The 17,305-nt window shown below is 42.1% G+C and overlaps 1 protein-coding gene and 1 pseudogene across 2 annotated transcripts in view; one reads left to right on the plus strand and one right to left on the minus strand.

Annotated features, from left to right (window-relative positions):
* Nucleotides 1-17,305, minus strand: part of CPA6 (carboxypeptidase A6) — a 310,643-nt gene that overhangs the window by 86,557 nt on the left and 206,781 nt on the right. For both annotated transcript variants that reach the window (XM_015145505.3, XM_077943755.1), the window contains exons 3-5: nucleotides 8,967-9,091; nucleotides 2,308-2,422; nucleotides 300-401 (exon numbers count right to left, since the gene is read on the minus strand). In XM_015145505.3, coding sequence (XP_015000991.2) covers nucleotides 300-401; nucleotides 2,308-2,422; nucleotides 8,967-9,091 — 342 coding nt within the window. The remainder of the gene's footprint in view (nucleotides 1-299; nucleotides 402-2,307; nucleotides 2,423-8,966; nucleotides 9,092-17,305) is intronic.
* The window catches only part of LOC100427211 (nascent polypeptide-associated complex subunit alpha-like), a 45,946-nt pseudogene continuing 43,385 nt past the window's right edge, over nucleotides 14,745-17,305 (plus strand).

A 17,305-nucleotide genomic window follows, 5' to 3' on the forward strand; every position in this document is an offset into this window, starting at 1 on the left:
CATATCAGTTTCTTACACATTTATATAGTTTTGCGTTGGTTCATCTTAAGCAGCACCAACTCACAAATACTTCGCATCGATAACTGAAAATGTTAGCAACAGTATTCTCTGGAATATCCAATGGCAAAAATGAAATATGGCTCAGAAACCTAAGGGAAAATATTTCTGAGATTATCAGATAATGTTAAATATGAGACTCTATAAAAGATCACTTCATTTCTTTTCCACATAAGTCAAAGTTGAAAAAGATGAATATTTGGTAAATATTATGTATTTACATAGCAATTGCTTATTTTTACCTTTAAAATAAAAAGAGATCTTCCCTCGTATGATCTTCCAATAGAGAACATGTGAATGAGGTCTGAGTGAGTTTTATTCAGATGATGCATCCAATTTTGAATCTAAGAGCAAATAAATAAAAACTATGTTAGACTCTCTCACAATAATGGAGCTTCTAGAGAATAAAAGGAAACAAAAAGACAACAGTAGGTCTTAGAATTCAAGGAGTGCACATGGAATATAAAATTGAACAAAAACCTACTTTCTATTTTTAATTTTCTTTGGGATACTTAAAATTACATTTAATTTTCTGCCTTTACAGATAGTAGCTTATGGCTTTATATTGTTCTTCCATTATCTATCATATATCATTAATATACTAGTTACAAATTTTTATTAAAAATTGATGTGTTCTGGTTTCTTTTTGAAAATCAGAATTTATTTCTATTTTCCACAAGTATTTAAGAGGGAAAGAAATCAATTTTAGGAAAACTGTCCAAACTACTTGAAAGTGTTCCTTAAAGTCCCATATATTACAAATTGCCACTGAACAGAGGATGCTAAGAAAAAGGCATTATCTTTTTTCATTAAAAGGTTCTTCTACTGAGCTACACATCAGAGGGCAAACTCTGAATAATTTCTCCAGTGATAGTGACACATTTGCATTGATCCATTCATATACACTTACCTGTCATCAGGAAAAGATACATTTGAATGAATAATGTGCTTCATTCCTGACTTAAAAGCCTTATAAGGTATAAAAAAAACCACAAAGGTGTCCTACCATTTTATGGTATAAAAGGATCGACGTTGAAAAAAATAGCTAAATATATTCAGGAAAGTGCCCATACATTCTTTTCTTTCTATTCGTATTTAATCTAATGAGCAGGATGTTTGTGTGTGTGTATATACACATACATTATGCATATCTATATTATATTTGTAAAATTTGACCTTTTTTTCGTGCATGTTAGCAGTACTTCTGTGTGCAAAGTTATCTAAAACCTTTCTATTGCTTCTAAGCTTCAAAACACGTTGAGACATGAAATATGTGAAGATAATTTTGAAAGGAGAGTTGTCATCAAGAGAACCAAAAACCGTCTTAAGAAGAGAGTAGCATCTCATTTATTTTATGTCTGGCATTCCTTTGTTCAATTCAGAGGAAGCATGGAAAATGTATGATTCATTCATTTATTCCTGTCAACAACTATGTATTTGGAGGTCTCTATTTGCCTGCCACTGGGGTTATAGTGGTGAATAAGAAAGAAATGGCCTGCCTTCATGGAACTTGTAGCTTATTAGGGGTGAAAGGCATTAATAAAATAATCACATACTGTGATAGTTTTTAATTATGTAATTATGTGATTATTTTATTAATGCCTTTCCCTGTGCTACGGGGGCATGTAATTCACTGGGTGTTGGTGGAGGAGGGGTTTAAATCCAATATAGGAGAACAGGAACAGCTACCTTTTTGCTTAAGCTGAGATTTGCAGAACAACAAGCTGTCCAGGTGAACAGTAAAGGATGAGGCAGTGTGGATGAGGGGGCTGTCAGTTCTCCAGGTAGGATAAAAATGCATGTTCAAAGGTGCAGAGGTGCCACAAATGAAGCTTTGCCTTTGAGAGTTCTCAACTTTGCAGAGGGTGCAAGTAAGGTCCACTCTACTCATCATTTTCTTAAACTCTGGTTAGCTTTACATTTCTTGACTTCTTAGTGGAGGCCATTATAGCTATAATTATAGCAACATTTCCCCACTCTTTCATTGCACTTCCTACATCCTATGTAAAAGTGGTATGGGTAAAACAAGTGAAATTAAAATTATTTTGATACTTCTTAGATACCATCAAAGACTTAATAGAAGAGATAAGGTGCCTGGGCCATTTAAAAGCTACACCTATTCTTCACATAGTACCTTCTCTGTCTTTATGCTTCTCCCCCAGAAGCATAAAGCACATCATTTTCTCCCTTAGACCTAAATGATAAAGACACCTCTGTAAAAAACCAGAAAAAGCTCTTTTGATTACATACCTCTTCTAAGGAGTGATAAACTTCGTAATTATATCCAGAGAGGGATCTTCGGTTTCTCTGGGTTTGCAAGTTGCTTCCCTTCTCTAGTGTTTTCTGAAGATCTTCTATGAGGATCCTGGATTTGGAACGACAGACATGATGAAAAGTAAATTGAGATATTGCAAAAATCAGGCAACATCCAAAGAAAATCATACGCATCTATGTAAAGAAAGACTGTGGTGATCAATATTTCTAAAAATACCAAATGTTGGGAAAATGTTATTTTTCAGGAAATGAAAACTGTTACATAAGTGGTGTAATGAATTTAAAGTGTAAAATTATAGGCAGATGTCCTCCAGTGACAGTAGTAGTAACAATAGCTGTTGATTCACAGCCACAACAACCGAATGATGGCTACGAGCGCTTAGATTTACTGAGTACTACTTACCTACCAGCAGCCAGGCACTGTGCTATGTATTTTATGTACAAAATCTTAGTTAATAGCCCTATAGTCTATGTGGTAGATTTTCTTGTTATTGGTATTTTTAAAATGGGGAAACTGAGTCTCAAAAGGGTTAAGAACTCACCAATATCACTTTTCTGGTCAGTGCCATGCCAGAATTTGAACTTGGAAGGTGAACCCAAATTCCAGTCTTGAGATTCTAGGTCCAGGGTCATTTCATGAAAACTGAGCCTAGGCTTCTCTTCCGTGCCCTCACCACCTTCTTTTTCCTGCTACTTCTTCCTGCGCACATCCCTTCCATCACCAAGAGACTGTGCTCACGTCACTACCCAGCACCCCTGACCCAAGACAGAAAGAAAAGGGAAAGGGGAAAAGAAGCTACAGTCCTCAAGAGGAAACTGAAGAAATACCCAGAGTTGGAAAAAGTGATTTCACTACCTGCCAGTGTCAAGAATGCCCAGAGAAGAGAAGCTCAGCCAATTATAGTGAATGCATTTGGAAATTAAAGGCTGAGGCCAGGGCGGGAGACTTCAGGCTTTGTGGAACCAGCTCCAGGTGGAGTCATTAGTGTTCTTGATGTGACATGTGAGTCAGATAAATACAGGCCTGTCTTCTCAATGCTCACCAGCCTCCACTAACTAGAGTTCCACACGGTAGCAAAGCACTTCAGTCATTTGCATTACTTAAAGATGTTAGAAAGCCTCCCAGTGATTTTACTGGGCCTGGCAGGTGGCTAAAAAGCTTTGCTTTCGTATTTTATTTTCCAAAAGAACCTGTTGTTTAATGGTTTAAGTGCTATTAAAAGAACATATAATGGCATCTTGAAATAACTTTCAAGGCTGAAAGTTATTTAAAGCCTTTAATATTGTTTTAAAAATTATTTTTAAAAATTATCTTGAATCACCTAAAGAAATATTTTCCATTCTGTGAAGGAAGTAAATTAACTTAGGGTCATACTGGGTATAGGACATTCTTTTTCATTTATTTATTTGTTATTTATTGAGCACCTACTATGGACAAAGCACTTAATCAGGAATTGATCATTGGCTTACTGCTTTTTTTGTTTCTATTTTTGATTTTAAAATTGAAAACATTTTAGAAATCAAGGTAAGGTGAGGAGGTTCAAAGCTTGGTTAAGTCCCTGACGGCTGCTTGCAGTGGCTCAAAATGTGAATGGGAGGTTGTTGTTGGTTTGAACACCATCTGTATTAGTGCTTTCTTTTTTACCCTCAAACTAAGAAGCTACAGATGATTAGGCTTGTATGGGTTAAAGAATTTTACAATATTGCTAAGGTAAGTCTTGAGCCAAATGAACCTCCATGTCAATTTTCTAACTTCCTTGTGTTAGGAGAGAATCTGGGATGGTCAAGAGGGATGCGAGTTTGACTAGGGCTGGGGTGGTTACAAATTGTCAACGTATTCCAATACTGCAGGGAACCTTCAGGTATGTTTCCCTCACCAAGATCATCTATTATTTCTCCTGGCTACTTTTTTTGATCCCAAGAAACTAAGGGAAAAAAAATGTAGATGGATTTGCCAAAGGCAGAAATCTATACTAGAATCTCCTTCTGAATTTCCAATTGTTAAATTTTGTGGTACTTTGTTATGGTGGCCCCAGCAAACCAACCCAGGTCTCTGTTCAGTAACTTACATGGCACCCAAATGCAGGCCCTAGATCAGCCTTAAATTAAAAAATAATTGTGACACTGGAGGTCAAGTCCCATTTTCCTTGTTAAGTAGTTGACTAGAAACTAGCATATCCATGACAAACCTATGAAATGGAGTCTCAGAATGGTCTTTGTAAGCTGTTGTAGTTTCTTACTTCTTCTCAGCCTGTGATGATTCCTACTCCAGTTGTGTATATTCCTGTAATGGTGACTAGAACTATTATAAACTTTCTGAGTGATGCCATTACTCAGTACAAAACCACCTCCTCAAAGTTTCCAGGGTGGGGAGGGACCCTCAAAAAATAGAATTTTTTTTTTTTTTTTTTTTTTTTTTGAGGAGTCTTGCTCTGTCACCCAGGCTGGAGTGCAGTGGTGTGAACTTGGCTCACTGCAACTCCACCTCCCAAGTTCAAGTGATTCTTGTGTCTCAGCCTCCCAAGTAGCTGGGATTATAGCCACGCACCACCATGCCCGGCTAATTGTATTTTCAGTAGAGACCAGGTTTCACCATGTTGGCCAAGCTGGTCTTAAACTTCTAACCTTAGGTAATCCACCAGCTCAGCTTCCCAAAGTGCTGGGATTACAGGTGTGAGCCACCACGCCTGGCCAAAAAATAGAAATTTCATCACCAGCTTTTACAGGTATTTACTTTATAGAATGACCAAAATGTTTTATGGTAGAATGAATCATTCCTTAGAGGGGAACTGATCACCTAGGGGCCGGACACATGGAGTCACATTACCTCCACTTTAAAAATCACTATAGCTATACATTATGTATTCTCGTACAGAGTAAATGACAATCTTTTGAAAATACTCCAGGCTACAATACTAAAAGTCAATTAAAATGATCTCTACCTACTGGGCCCATGGAATTTAATTGACTCATATGTTATTATCTTGAGACCAATGAAATGAATAATTCTAAATGACTGTTCTCCATGAAGAGGCAACTGGTTTAAAACACTCATTTTTTAGACTTTATTCTCTGTGACATGAAGTGTGATATTTTATTCTATATCAGTTCCACATGACCTATATTTAATGACAGGAAATAGAGATTTGTTAAACTAACTGGTATATTCTTTTCTACTGAATAGTAATTAATGAAGCATGTGAGCGGTTACTGAGCACCTATAGATATAATTGCCAAGCTGTTTCCTGTCAGGCAGAGAATCAGAGTAGGCCTTCAAAGCTAGAGCAATGACTAAAATGTGTCCAGTATGAACAATAGTTTTATGCACAGCTGTGATTCTATTCTAGAAGCACAGATAAAATACCTTTCTGTAAAAAGCATATCAGTACTTTAATAAAGCTGTAAATATCCTTCTCGCAGGGCAGTCTCTGTGTGGACCAGAGATGTCACTGCCATTTGGCACCTCTTGGCTCAGCCCTCCAGAGAGCCTGGGCCCTCACTATTAACTCACAGAGCCATCAGCCCACCCTAGGTCCCAGGCCCTCCCAGACCCCCAAACTCTGTGCCAGTTTTGACAGTACAACAACTTGCTAAAAAGTTTGGGTAGGTGGAGTAGTCACTTACACTCATGCCTCTCAACCCCAAAATCTTAGGATTCCCAGCAAAGGGTAAGTGACTCCCTTCCTCTCTGTCTCATCTCATTAAGTCACCAGACTACACTTCTCCTAGATCTTCCACTGACGTCCCTTCTCTTCTCCACCTGCTTTTCCCTATGCCCGCTGGAGTCTCCCTTCCTTTGTAAATTAACTTCTTACATTCTCTAGCCTCTTCAGGGAACTCTTTTTTCTCATCAGACATTTGACTCTTTAAAGGATACACATTCTTTTGTGGCTTTCTATTCCCAGTCTCCCTCTCCACCTGCCTACCGTGGGGTAGAAGGGAGGAAGGTCAGCATATTCTCCTGTATGCCATGAATCTTCTGGCTTCCAGGGAACGCTCATTCTCTCTGCAACATCATGCCACTTCTTGCTGCTTTCCTCAAACTCTTGGCTCTGCCTCGATGTTCCTGCCCCAGAAGTACATTTTCTCCTTCGTCCTCTAATCTTGCCATCAGCCAAGGAGATTCAAGATGATTCTCTGGTGATTTAGGTCACCTGTTCTTGACTGCACCAGCCTCAAAGATATCCACACAACACTCCCCTTCAATAATCTCTGTGGCTACCCTGTGGATCTTGTCACCAGCCATAAACATTCTACCCTAGCACTCTGAGCATCCAACTACTCACATTTTGTCAGAACTTCTTTCCTTCCCATTTGTTTCCCTCAGTAACACTACATTGTTTTCAATACAAAGACCTTAATATCTTCCCTGATTCTTCCATTTGGTCCCCTTATCCCTCCTAGATGCTCCTGCCTTCCAATCCATATTAGACCCAGGGATGAATACTTGAACTAGTATCTCACTAAGGACCTCAACTTTCTTGCCACCCTGACCTTTCCATGGGCCTATCCAACAGAACCTCCACTCTGTATCAGTGTTACAATCTCTCTTCTCTGCAACAATCACTTCTCTTTGTTCATACCCCAGTTTTTCTTTTGGTAATACCCTTTAACCCCTACTTCCTTACTTTCAGTAGATAATTTTGCTTCTTCATTCATCCAGAAAATTTAGCCATTGGCTGTAATCTTTTTTGACGTGTCCACTTTCCTCTCTACAATCTTAAGTAGATCCACCACATTTCTCTCTTTAGTTTTAGAAAATGAGGTATACTTCCTGCTGTTCAGACACTTCTTTCTGCACATTCTCTCTGGCATCATGGATGTCTTCCTCCCTACAGGCTCTTCCCTCAGCCTACAAATACATCAAGACTTCCCTCCTACACAAACAAATCCCATATCTACCAGGTAGGCATCAGTGATGCATCTCTTCCCAGTCACTTCTCATTCTCTGCTTCTCTTATTCTAACTGCTAAGAACAGGAATAGACTCTGCTGCTGTGTGTTCTCACCTCCTGTTCACATCTATGTCTTCTAGTGCGAACATTCTAATCCACCTTTAGAGTCATCAATGTTCTTTCTATTGCCAGATCCAAAGGAAACTGGTTGGTCCTTTGCTTGCTGGATATCACTGCAGCACTTGGTGCTCTGGACCCATCTCTTTCTTTTTTTTTTTTTTTTTGAGACGAAGTCTCGCTCTGTCACCCAGGCTGGAGTGCAGTGGCCGGATCTCAGCTCACTGCAAGCTCCGCCTCCCGGGTTCACGCCATTCTCCTGCCTCAGCCTCCCGAGTAGCTGGGACTACAGGCGCCCGCCACCTCGCCCGGCTAGTTTTTTGTATTTTTTAGTAGAGACGGGGTTTCACCGAGTTAACCAGGATGGTCTCGATCTGCTGACCTCGTGATCCGCCCGTCTCGGCCTCCCAAAGTGCTGGGATTACAGGCTTGAGCCACCGCGCCCGGCCATCTCTTTCTTTAAAGTCTTGCTTTTCTTCTTCAACTCCTCTGACTATCTTCTACTTGCTCTTTTCTTTTTTTTTTGAGACAGGGTCTCACTCTGTTGCCCAGGCTGGAGTGCAGTGGTGCGATCTCAGCTCACTGCAACCTCCGCCTCCTGGGTTCAAGTGATTCTTCTGCTTAGCCCTCCGAGTAGCTGGGATTACAGGCGTGCATCACCATGCCTGGCTAATTTTTGTATTTTTAGTAGAGACAGGGTTTCACCATGTTGGTCAGGCTGGTCTTGAACTCCTGACCTCAGGTGATCCGACCACCTCAGCCTCCCAAAGTCTGGGATTACAGGTGTCAGCCACCGCACCTGGCCCCACCTGCTCTTTTCTTACTCCTCTAACCATTTTTTTTTTAAACTAACCCGCAAAATATCTAAATCTGTTCAAGTTTGTCTACTCAGTTACCCAAGCTAGAAAACTTGGAGTCATCCTTTCACTTCTTCCTTTCCTACTTACCATCCAACATGAGGAGAGTCAGCTCTGACATATTTTTTTAATGCTCTCATGATCCTACTACTCTGGTCCTACTCAGAGCCTCATTCCCTCTTCCCTGGACTAGTGTTTCCTATCCCCTCCACCCAGTGGCATGCACCTCCTTTGCAATGGGGCAGCACCACCCACAAGACAAAGTCTGAGCTGCTGCCCCTGCACATAAGATTTCCCACCATTGGAACTCCCTATTTCTCCAGCATCATTTCTTTCTGCCCTTTGACTTACACTTCATACACTAACCACTCTGCACTCATATGCTGCTTCTGCCTTTGCTTGTGTGGTCCCCTCTGCCTCTGTCTGGCTGGCATAGCTCCTGCAGAAAGCCTTTTCCACTCCTGCCTTCTCATCCACTCTCTAGGCCTTGCTAGGCTGCTCTCCTTTCTTCACAGAAAAATGTCTGTTGTTTCACTGATCACTTAGCGGTAACAGTGAATAGTGAAATGAAAGGTCCACATGGTTGCTCCCATCCCCCACTGGACTAATAAGCTCTTCAAGGTGAATATATTCACGTCAGTTTTCCCCATATGAAAAATTGTACCAAACACACTGTCATAAGCGCTTGATAAATAACCTACATATAACTACCATTTGGTTCAGTTTAGTACAAACAAATTTTATAGCAAGTGAAAAGGAATGCTTACTTGTACTGGATGTTGGCTTCCTGTAAGAAGGCTAACAGGGCTCGGGAACCGTTTTGGGGGATATGGACATCAGTAACTGTTCCCTCTGATACATAGGAGATACTGCTGGGCTGCCACAGGTCCACCTGTAGTGCAGGAACCAACCTATAATTCATGTCCAACTTAGTGGGGGAAAATCTGTGTCACGATGTCAAACACATTCTTTTGTTTGCATATAGTAACCAAACATATTTTGGAATTAGACTTAACGCTTTCATCATCAGGGTAAAAGTATTTTATCTTGAATTTGAGTTTCCAAATTATATCATATCCATATAGAATTTGATCATAATTGGCAAGTAATAGTTTGAAGACCAATATATTAAAGCTACAAGGTAAAAATGAGATAAAATAATTTTAGGTATAATTTTGATATTGTTTTAAAATTATTTGCCATGCAAATAGTTGAAAAACTACAAGAAAAAAAGATATAAATCACCCTTCATCCTACCACACAAAAACACTGTGGTAGCTGGGGAGTATCTGGTAATTTAAAATGGAACGGTCTCTCATTCTTGGTCTTTTCTTTTCTTTCTTTTTTCTTTTTTTTGAGACAGAGTCTTTCTCTGTCACCCAGGCTGGAGTGCAGCGGCGTGATCTCAGTTCCCCGCAATCTCCGCCTCCCGGGTTTAAGCGATTCTCCTGCCTCAGCTTCCCAAGTAGCTGGGATTATAGGTGCATGCCACCAGGTCCAGCTAATTTTTGTTTTTTTTTTTTTTTTTTTAGTAGAGACAGGGTTTCATCATATTGGCCAGGCTTGTCTTGAACTCCTGACCTCAAGTGATCCACTTTCCTTGGCCTCCTGAAGTGCTGGGATTAAACATGTGAGCCACGGCGCCCCGCCTAGATGGAACATTCTCTAGATGCCTGTTCTTCCTCCGACACATGCCTTTCTCCAATTCCTACTCAGCCTTCACTTGTCAATATAAACGTCCCTTTTCAAGGAAGACTTGGCTGCTAGGGTAGATCTCCTTGTCGTAGCTCTTAGAGAACCTGGTGCTTCTTTCATGATGTAACTTCCTCTTGCCAGAAAGTAAGTTCTGGGAGGGCGAAGGGTTTGCCTATTTGGTTGCCACCCATCCTGGAACAGTGCCTTACGTAAATTAGCGACTCAGTATTTGTTGCATGAGTGTAGACCTCCCCCTATTTAGTAATTCACTACGTGTTCAGTATTTTGCAGGAGAGCAGAAGCCACATCTGTTTCCTTACTATAGTGTCCCCAGTGCCTTAGCCAGTGCTCTGCGCCTGGTAGGAGCTTGGCCTTCATCAAAGGCATGATGGAACGCAGATGGAAGGGAGGAAAGCCCTATCTCTGCAGGAGCTTGGAGCATCATTTCTAATTAGGCACCGTTTGTCTTCACAGTCCTGCCTCTGTCTGCCCCTGACTGCTCTGGGCCTCCCTCTTCCTGCATCTCCAGTCTTGGAGGATGCTGCAGGGCCTTGATCTCTGCTAAGCCCTTATCTGATAAGGTTTAGTTACTTTATCTTCACTTAAGTGTCAGTGCCTGCATTCTGTGAGGAACTCTAGAAGACCAAAAATACTTTGTGACTCAGGAAAATAAACCTCTAATGATACAATTTAGTCTGGAACAGGGTAGAGAGGCTTTTATTTTGGGGACAAAGAGTCTACCTGTTTTCTTTCATGCAGCTGACTCCTCCACTGGCTTGCAAGGGCAAATCTGACTCAGCTAACATGCCAGTCCAACAATCAGTGCACAACAGAAGTGTGAGGCTGGAAGGGATGCTGAGAGGTCATTCAATCCATCTGTCAGCCCTTGGGCAAGGACACATCTAGGACTGCACCAAACTGTCCCCAGTAGGTGTGTCTAAACCAAATCTTTTAAGTCTTCAAATAAAGGAGAGTCAACAATATCCCAATTCAACTCATTCACATTTAACAAGATTGTCAGACATTTTTCTTAATCCCTTCTATTGCAGCATAGTTTTTTTTTTTTTTTTTTTTTTTTTTTTTGGTGTTCTGTTCTTCAGTGAGGAATAGCTGGTTTCTTGCCTTTATAAGAAAAAGCATCTTGGTATCTTTCACTTTTCTTTGTATATTAGATTTTCTAATCCTTTAGAAGATTGAATCTTTGGGACTTGCCTCTAAACCCATTACAGAGACAGATTTTTGATATTAAGGATAACAGTTTGCTGCCACCTCTTAATGCCAGTGAATATGAGGAAATTGTGCTGTATTCAGAGGATAGAGAGGCACAGGTAGCTAAAATAATATAAATTACCACTCTGGAGATGAGTCTGTAAGTGCTATTTTCTGGGGGTACATGCTGAAATAAGAATCCTCATCCCACAGAAGACAGCAGCTTCTCCACAGGAAAGTTCCATGAAACGGACCCTACAGCAAGGCTTGGAGAAGGCTCCCTGGGAAACCTTCTCAGAAAGTGTGCTTAGAAATGTGCTCAGAAAGCTGTTGGCCTAAAGGACACTGATAAAAAAGAACTTGCAAAATCAGGAATTCTATTCTGGTGTGATATTATGAAAGTAAATGAAAATGAATTATTGGTTTTTCTCCAGTAATATTTTAAAGAAAGGGTATCTGAATAAGCAGCATGGATATTTCAGTTGGGGTGGTGGCAGGCAGGTGCCTATAGAAGACATATGGGACAGTAATTACCATCTGAGATTTATAATGTTTCATCTGCTTTATAGAAATCTCTAATCTTTTCAATAACACTTTGAGGAGGAATTAATTGTAGATACATTTAATGAAGGAAAAGATTCAGGTTCATAGAGGCTAAGTCATTTCCCCAAGGTTGCACAGGTACAAAATGGCTGATACAGGACATGCTTCACAGCAGTGCCCCTAATTTACTGACCCGGTTCTTGTCTTCAGGATCTTCTGAGAATATGCCAGAAAAATAAGCATCTTCCAACTTCCTGATCTAGCATTTGGGGAGGTCTGGTCAGTAGGTCTCACATTCTGGTCTTTCCTGTGGGGTTATTTGTCCTGTAAATTCATATGCAAGTATTTCAAGATTCCAATCAGCCCCCTGTGTGTAGGTTCCTATCAATCATTTCCTTAGGGCCTGATCACATCTGGATGAGATAGTTAGTAGTTCTGAACTGCAAAACTGTGTGATTCTGCACTACAACGTAACAAAAGTATCAAGAACCTTATCAGGGTAGTCCAAGGCTGTTTGCCAACCATTCCAGGTCTTTGCTGCAAGCAGCCACCTGATACTCCACAGGAAAGGATACTCCCCTTTGTACAGCCTTCTGCCCTAGGAACCTGGTGACTGTTCCCATGTGTTCCTTTCCTCACATGATTACTAGTCGCATATATACAGACATGTTTAAGAGGCCGAGGTATTTCAGTGTCATGCTCAATCTGACAGCCATGGGCTGGAATCCTAGCTCTGGCAGCTTCGGCTGTGTGGCTTAGGGGAGGCTTTTAACATTTCTGAGCCTCAGTATCCTCATGTGTACTGTGAAGATAATCTTAAAAACATACCCAACAGGCTTTCTTGGAGGATTAATTGGAATCACAGAAGCAAAATAGCAGAGGGTCTGTCACATAGCAGGAGCTCAGAAGACAACCAGTGTTTATTATTATTGCTATTTGAAAAGCGTATGAAAAGAAAGACTGGTTGGAATAAGGACAGAGTTCAACTTTGTGTGGTTAAGATGAAGAATGTGGTGAGATTGTGTCCCTACTCAGAGATTAAAACCTAGAGATGGCTTTAGGGGTGTGGGGGCAGGAAGCAATAAATAAATGAAAAATATAAACAATGCAGGAATGTTTCCTAGCACAAAGTCAAATGGCTGAATTGGAAGCCACTATAGTGGTGGTAAATTCCATAGGCCCTGGAGTCTGACTCCCTAGGATCTGATGTAGTCTCCCATTTAGTCTCTGTGTGATTTTGGGCAGGTTCGTCAACTTTCTGGGCCTTGCTTTCTTCTTTGGTAAATTGAAGGTGATAATTATATCTTCCTTATTGGTCAATATTTAATAATGTTAGTAGTGATAGCAGCAGGAGACAGACCTATTCCTAGGCAGACAGGGATAGGTACCTGGTGAAACCCGACCTTCACGCCAAAGACAGCCTGAAGCCTGAAAACTGAGCTGCCAGTTCTGGGTGGACTCCACGAGCTGAGTGAGAACTTCCTTGATGCCTTTTTAGCTAATTAAATGGTGCTTTTTTCAGGCCCGCCCATGGACCAATCAGCATGATTGGTCCCCCATTCTGAGCCCATATAAACGCTGGACTCAGTCTCACAGATGGCTACCCACTTTCGGGCGCCCTCTCACACAGTGGGCTACCCACTTCGGGTCCCCTCTGGTGTTTGGAGTTTCCTGTGGCTCAACAAAATTTTTCTCTGCCTTGCTCACTCTCCAGTGTCTGTGTACCTCATTCCTCTTAGTCGTGGGACAAGAAGCTGGAACCCACCAAACTACTGTAACACATGCTCCTGCTCACTGAGCTACAGGAGTGAGAAAAAACTGCTGGCTGTTACATGCCCCCATTTGCCAAGTTGCAGGCACAGGACTGAACAAGCTGTGACATGCCTCCTTTCTCTGAACTGCGAGGCAGTGGGAATGAACAAGCTGTGACACACTGCCATTCACCAAGCTACCAATGGCAGGAAAAAGAGAAAGCCCCCATTTCTTGGGGGCTCAGACCTTGGGACTCCCTGGGCGACAGCTGTAATAGCCCTGGGGCTTTGCAGTTGCTGGCATCTCCCAGTTTTTGGGTGCCACTGCATTCCTGTCATCCAGATGCTGGCGCCCAAGGTGGAAGCCTGCTGCAACATGCCTGGTCCAGACGTGGGCTGTGGCAGATGCAGCGGGCGGGCACGGGATCCAGGCTGGGGGACAAGCTGAGTGTAACCTACTGGGCTGAGTGAGTGGAGTGGGCCTGGCGGCCTGAGACCTCGGGCAGAGGTCATAGTGGCTGCAGAGATTTCTGGCTGACAAAGTGGCACCGAAGGAATCCTATGATAGTGGTAGTTATTTTTGTTATTATTATCACGGAGATTAGAGAGATTATAGAAAATACAGTGATTAGGAGTATGAATTCTATAGCCAGGCAGCCTGTGTTTGAATCCCAGTTCTGCCACTTGTAGGCTGTTTGACTGCAGGCAATCTACTTAGCTCTCAGCACTTCAGTTTCCTCATTTATGAAATGGGACTATAAATAGAATATTTTAAATATATTTGTTAGGCTTAAATGAATACATACACACAAAGTACTTAAAATAGTCCTGATGGGCCGGCCGCGTTAGCTCACGCCTGTAATCCCAGCACTTTGGGAGGCTGAGGCAGGCAGATCACGAGGTCAGGAGATTGAGACCATCCTGGCTAACACAGTGAAACTCTGTCTCTGCTAAAAATACAAAAAAATTAGCCGAGTGTGGTGGCTGGCGCCTGTAGTCCCAGCTATTCGGGAGGCTGAGGCAGAAGAATGGCATGAACCCGGGAGGTGGAGCTTGCAGTGAGCTGAGATGATGCCACTGCAGAGCGAGACTCCACCTCAAAAAAAAAAAAAAAAAAAAAAAAAAAAAAGTCCTGGTGACTTGGAGCATTCATTAAATGATAAATAATTCAAAATTCAAAAAAATTTTCTTTGCAATGAAAAGAAGTCATAATTCCACTGAGCACCAATGTCATGGCTCTTTCTGGTTCTTGTGCTGTGCTTACTTATTGGCCTGGCCTACTTCTGAGAAGCACCTGCCTATCTTTTAGTCCAGGGCTAATTATACACCTGGTTCAGGTAGCACAGGATGGGGCTCTCAGTGTCCTCCAGCAGCTTCAGTGTTGAGTCCTATACGTGGATGTGGGAAGATGCAGAAGGTGCTCTGTAAACTTGGTAACAGATGGCTGGCTTCCTAGTTGCCCAAAATAGTACAGAGGCGGACCTTCCTGCTCTATATTCATTCTCATTTTTTGTTGGTTTGGAAAAGGGTTAGGCAGGGCACTTATGTGCCATGTCATAGGATTCTGAATAAGAAAACTTCATATCAAGTTTGTCTTTGACTAGTGTTTAATTTACATAACCATATCAATTCAATATTAGTTTACACAAAACTTAATATCCTGCAAAATACCTTATTTACTCTTAAAATTCTTTTTTTTTTTTTTTTTTTTTTTTTGAGACGGAGTCTCGCTCGGTCGCCCGGGCTGGAGTGCAGTGGCCGGATCTCAGCTCACTGCAAGCTCCGCCTCCCAGGTTCACGCCATTCTCCTGCCTCAGCCTCCCGAGTAGCTGGGACTACAGGCGCCCGCCACCTCGCCCGGCTAGTTTTTTGTATTTTTTTTTAGTAGAGACGGGGTTTCACCATGTTAGCCAGGATGGTCTCGATCTCCTGACCTCGTGATCTGCCCGTCTCAGCCTCCCAAAGTGCTGGGATTACAGGCTTGAGCCACCGCGCCCGGCTACTCTTAAAATTCTTTTGGGTCTGCACCCATTTAGCTTTCTTGGATGATCTTTTAGGATCTTTTGCTACGGATTCTTGGAGAGCTTCTCTGCCCTCCAAGTTTGGGTCAAGGTATGTTTGTTGTCTGCTTTCATAGAATTTTTTTTTTCACAGTCCACAACTTTTAATTATGTCTTATTTGCATGAGTAATTGTTATGAGTTTCCTAGGGGCCGCCATAACAAATTGCAAAAGACGGGGATGGTTTAAAACAATATAAATCTATTCTCTCACAGTTTTAGAGTCCAGAAGTCCAAAATCAAGTTGTTGGCCAGGCTGTGCTTCCCCAGAGGCTCTAGGGGCGATTTTTCACTAGCTGTTTCTAGCTTCTGGTGGCTCTAGGCATTCGTTGGCTTGTGGCCACATCACTCCAACTTACGTCTCCATCTTCACATGGTCTTCTCTTCTGTGTCTTCTCCTCTTCTGTCACTTGCCAAGGATGACTTTATCTCCAGATTCTTAAGTACATTTGAAAATACTTTTTTTTTTTTTTTTTTTTTTTTGCAAATTAGGTCACATTCACAGGTCTTGAATGTGGTTAGGACACAGACATGTCTTTTTTGACGACACCATTCAACCTACTACAATTGTCATGTTAGTATTTGTTTCCCCCATTCTCTATGACAGTATGGACTGATATATTTTCTTTAAATATATCCTCTCCCCAAGATTTCTCTAGAGCATTTCTAGATTCTGAATCCTACCTCCCCTTACCAGGGAACTGACAAGGTAGTCCATTTGAATTTTGCCCACTCATCCCATTTCTCACCTTACATGTCCTTAAATTTTGAATTTTTACTACATTTAGATATAATCCTAGACTATACTGCTTCATAGGTCACAGTACTGTATTATCTTCTGAGGACTGCAACAGCCACTGTAGTCATACAGTTAAAAAAACGCTTATTTTTCACTGTATTATTTTTCCTTGCTCTACTTATTGTGTCTGGAATTGGTGGGTTCTTGCTCTCACTGACTTCAAGAACGAAGCTGTGGACCCTTGCAATGAGTGTTATAGTTCTGAAAGATGGTGTGTCCGGAGTTTGTTCCTTCAGATATCCAGATGTGTCTGGAGTTTGTTCCTTCAGATATCCAGATGTGTCTGTAGTTTCTTCCTTTAGCATGGGTTCGTGGTCTTGCTGACTTCAGGAGTGAAGCTACAGACCCTTGTGGTGTTACAACTCTTAAAAGCAGCGCATCTGGACTTGTTCATTCTTCCTGGTGGGTTCGTGGTCTCACTGGCTTCAGGAGTGAAGCTGCAGACCTTTGCTGTGAGTGTTACAGCTCATAAAGGCTGCGTGGGCCCAAAGAGTGAACAGTAGCAAAATGTATTGTAAAGAGCAGAAGAAGAGACTCCACAGCACAGAAAAGGACCTGAGCGGCTTGCCGCTGGTTAGTGTGGGCAGCCTGCATTTATTCCCTTATCTGACCCCACCCACATCCTGCTGATTGGCCCATTTTACAGAGAGCTGATTGGTCCGTTTTGACAGACTGCTGACTGGTGCCTTTACAATCCTTTAGCTAGACACAGAGTGCTAGACAGAAAAGTTATCCAAGTCCCCACTAGGCTAGCTAGATACAGAGTACTGATTGGTGCATTTACAAACCTTGAGCTAGACACAGGGTGCTGATTGCTGTATTTACAATCCTTTAGCTAGACATAAAAGTTTTCCAAGTCCCCACTAGACTCAGGAGCCCAGCTGGCTTCACCTAATGGATTCCGCACTGAGGCTTCAGGTGGAGCTGCCCTGCACTCCTCAGCCCTTGGGCGGTAGATGGGACCGGGCGCCACAGAGCAGCGAGCGGTGCCCGTCCGGGAGGCTCGGGCTGCCCGGGAGCCCACCGCGGAGGGAGGGCTCGGACATGGCG

The sequence above is a fragment of the Macaca mulatta genome, chromosome 8 (assembly GCF_049350105.2).
Source record: "Macaca mulatta isolate MMU2019108-1 chromosome 8, T2T-MMU8v2.0, whole genome shotgun sequence".
Classification (NCBI taxonomy): domain Eukaryota; kingdom Metazoa; phylum Chordata; class Mammalia; order Primates; family Cercopithecidae; genus Macaca; species Macaca mulatta.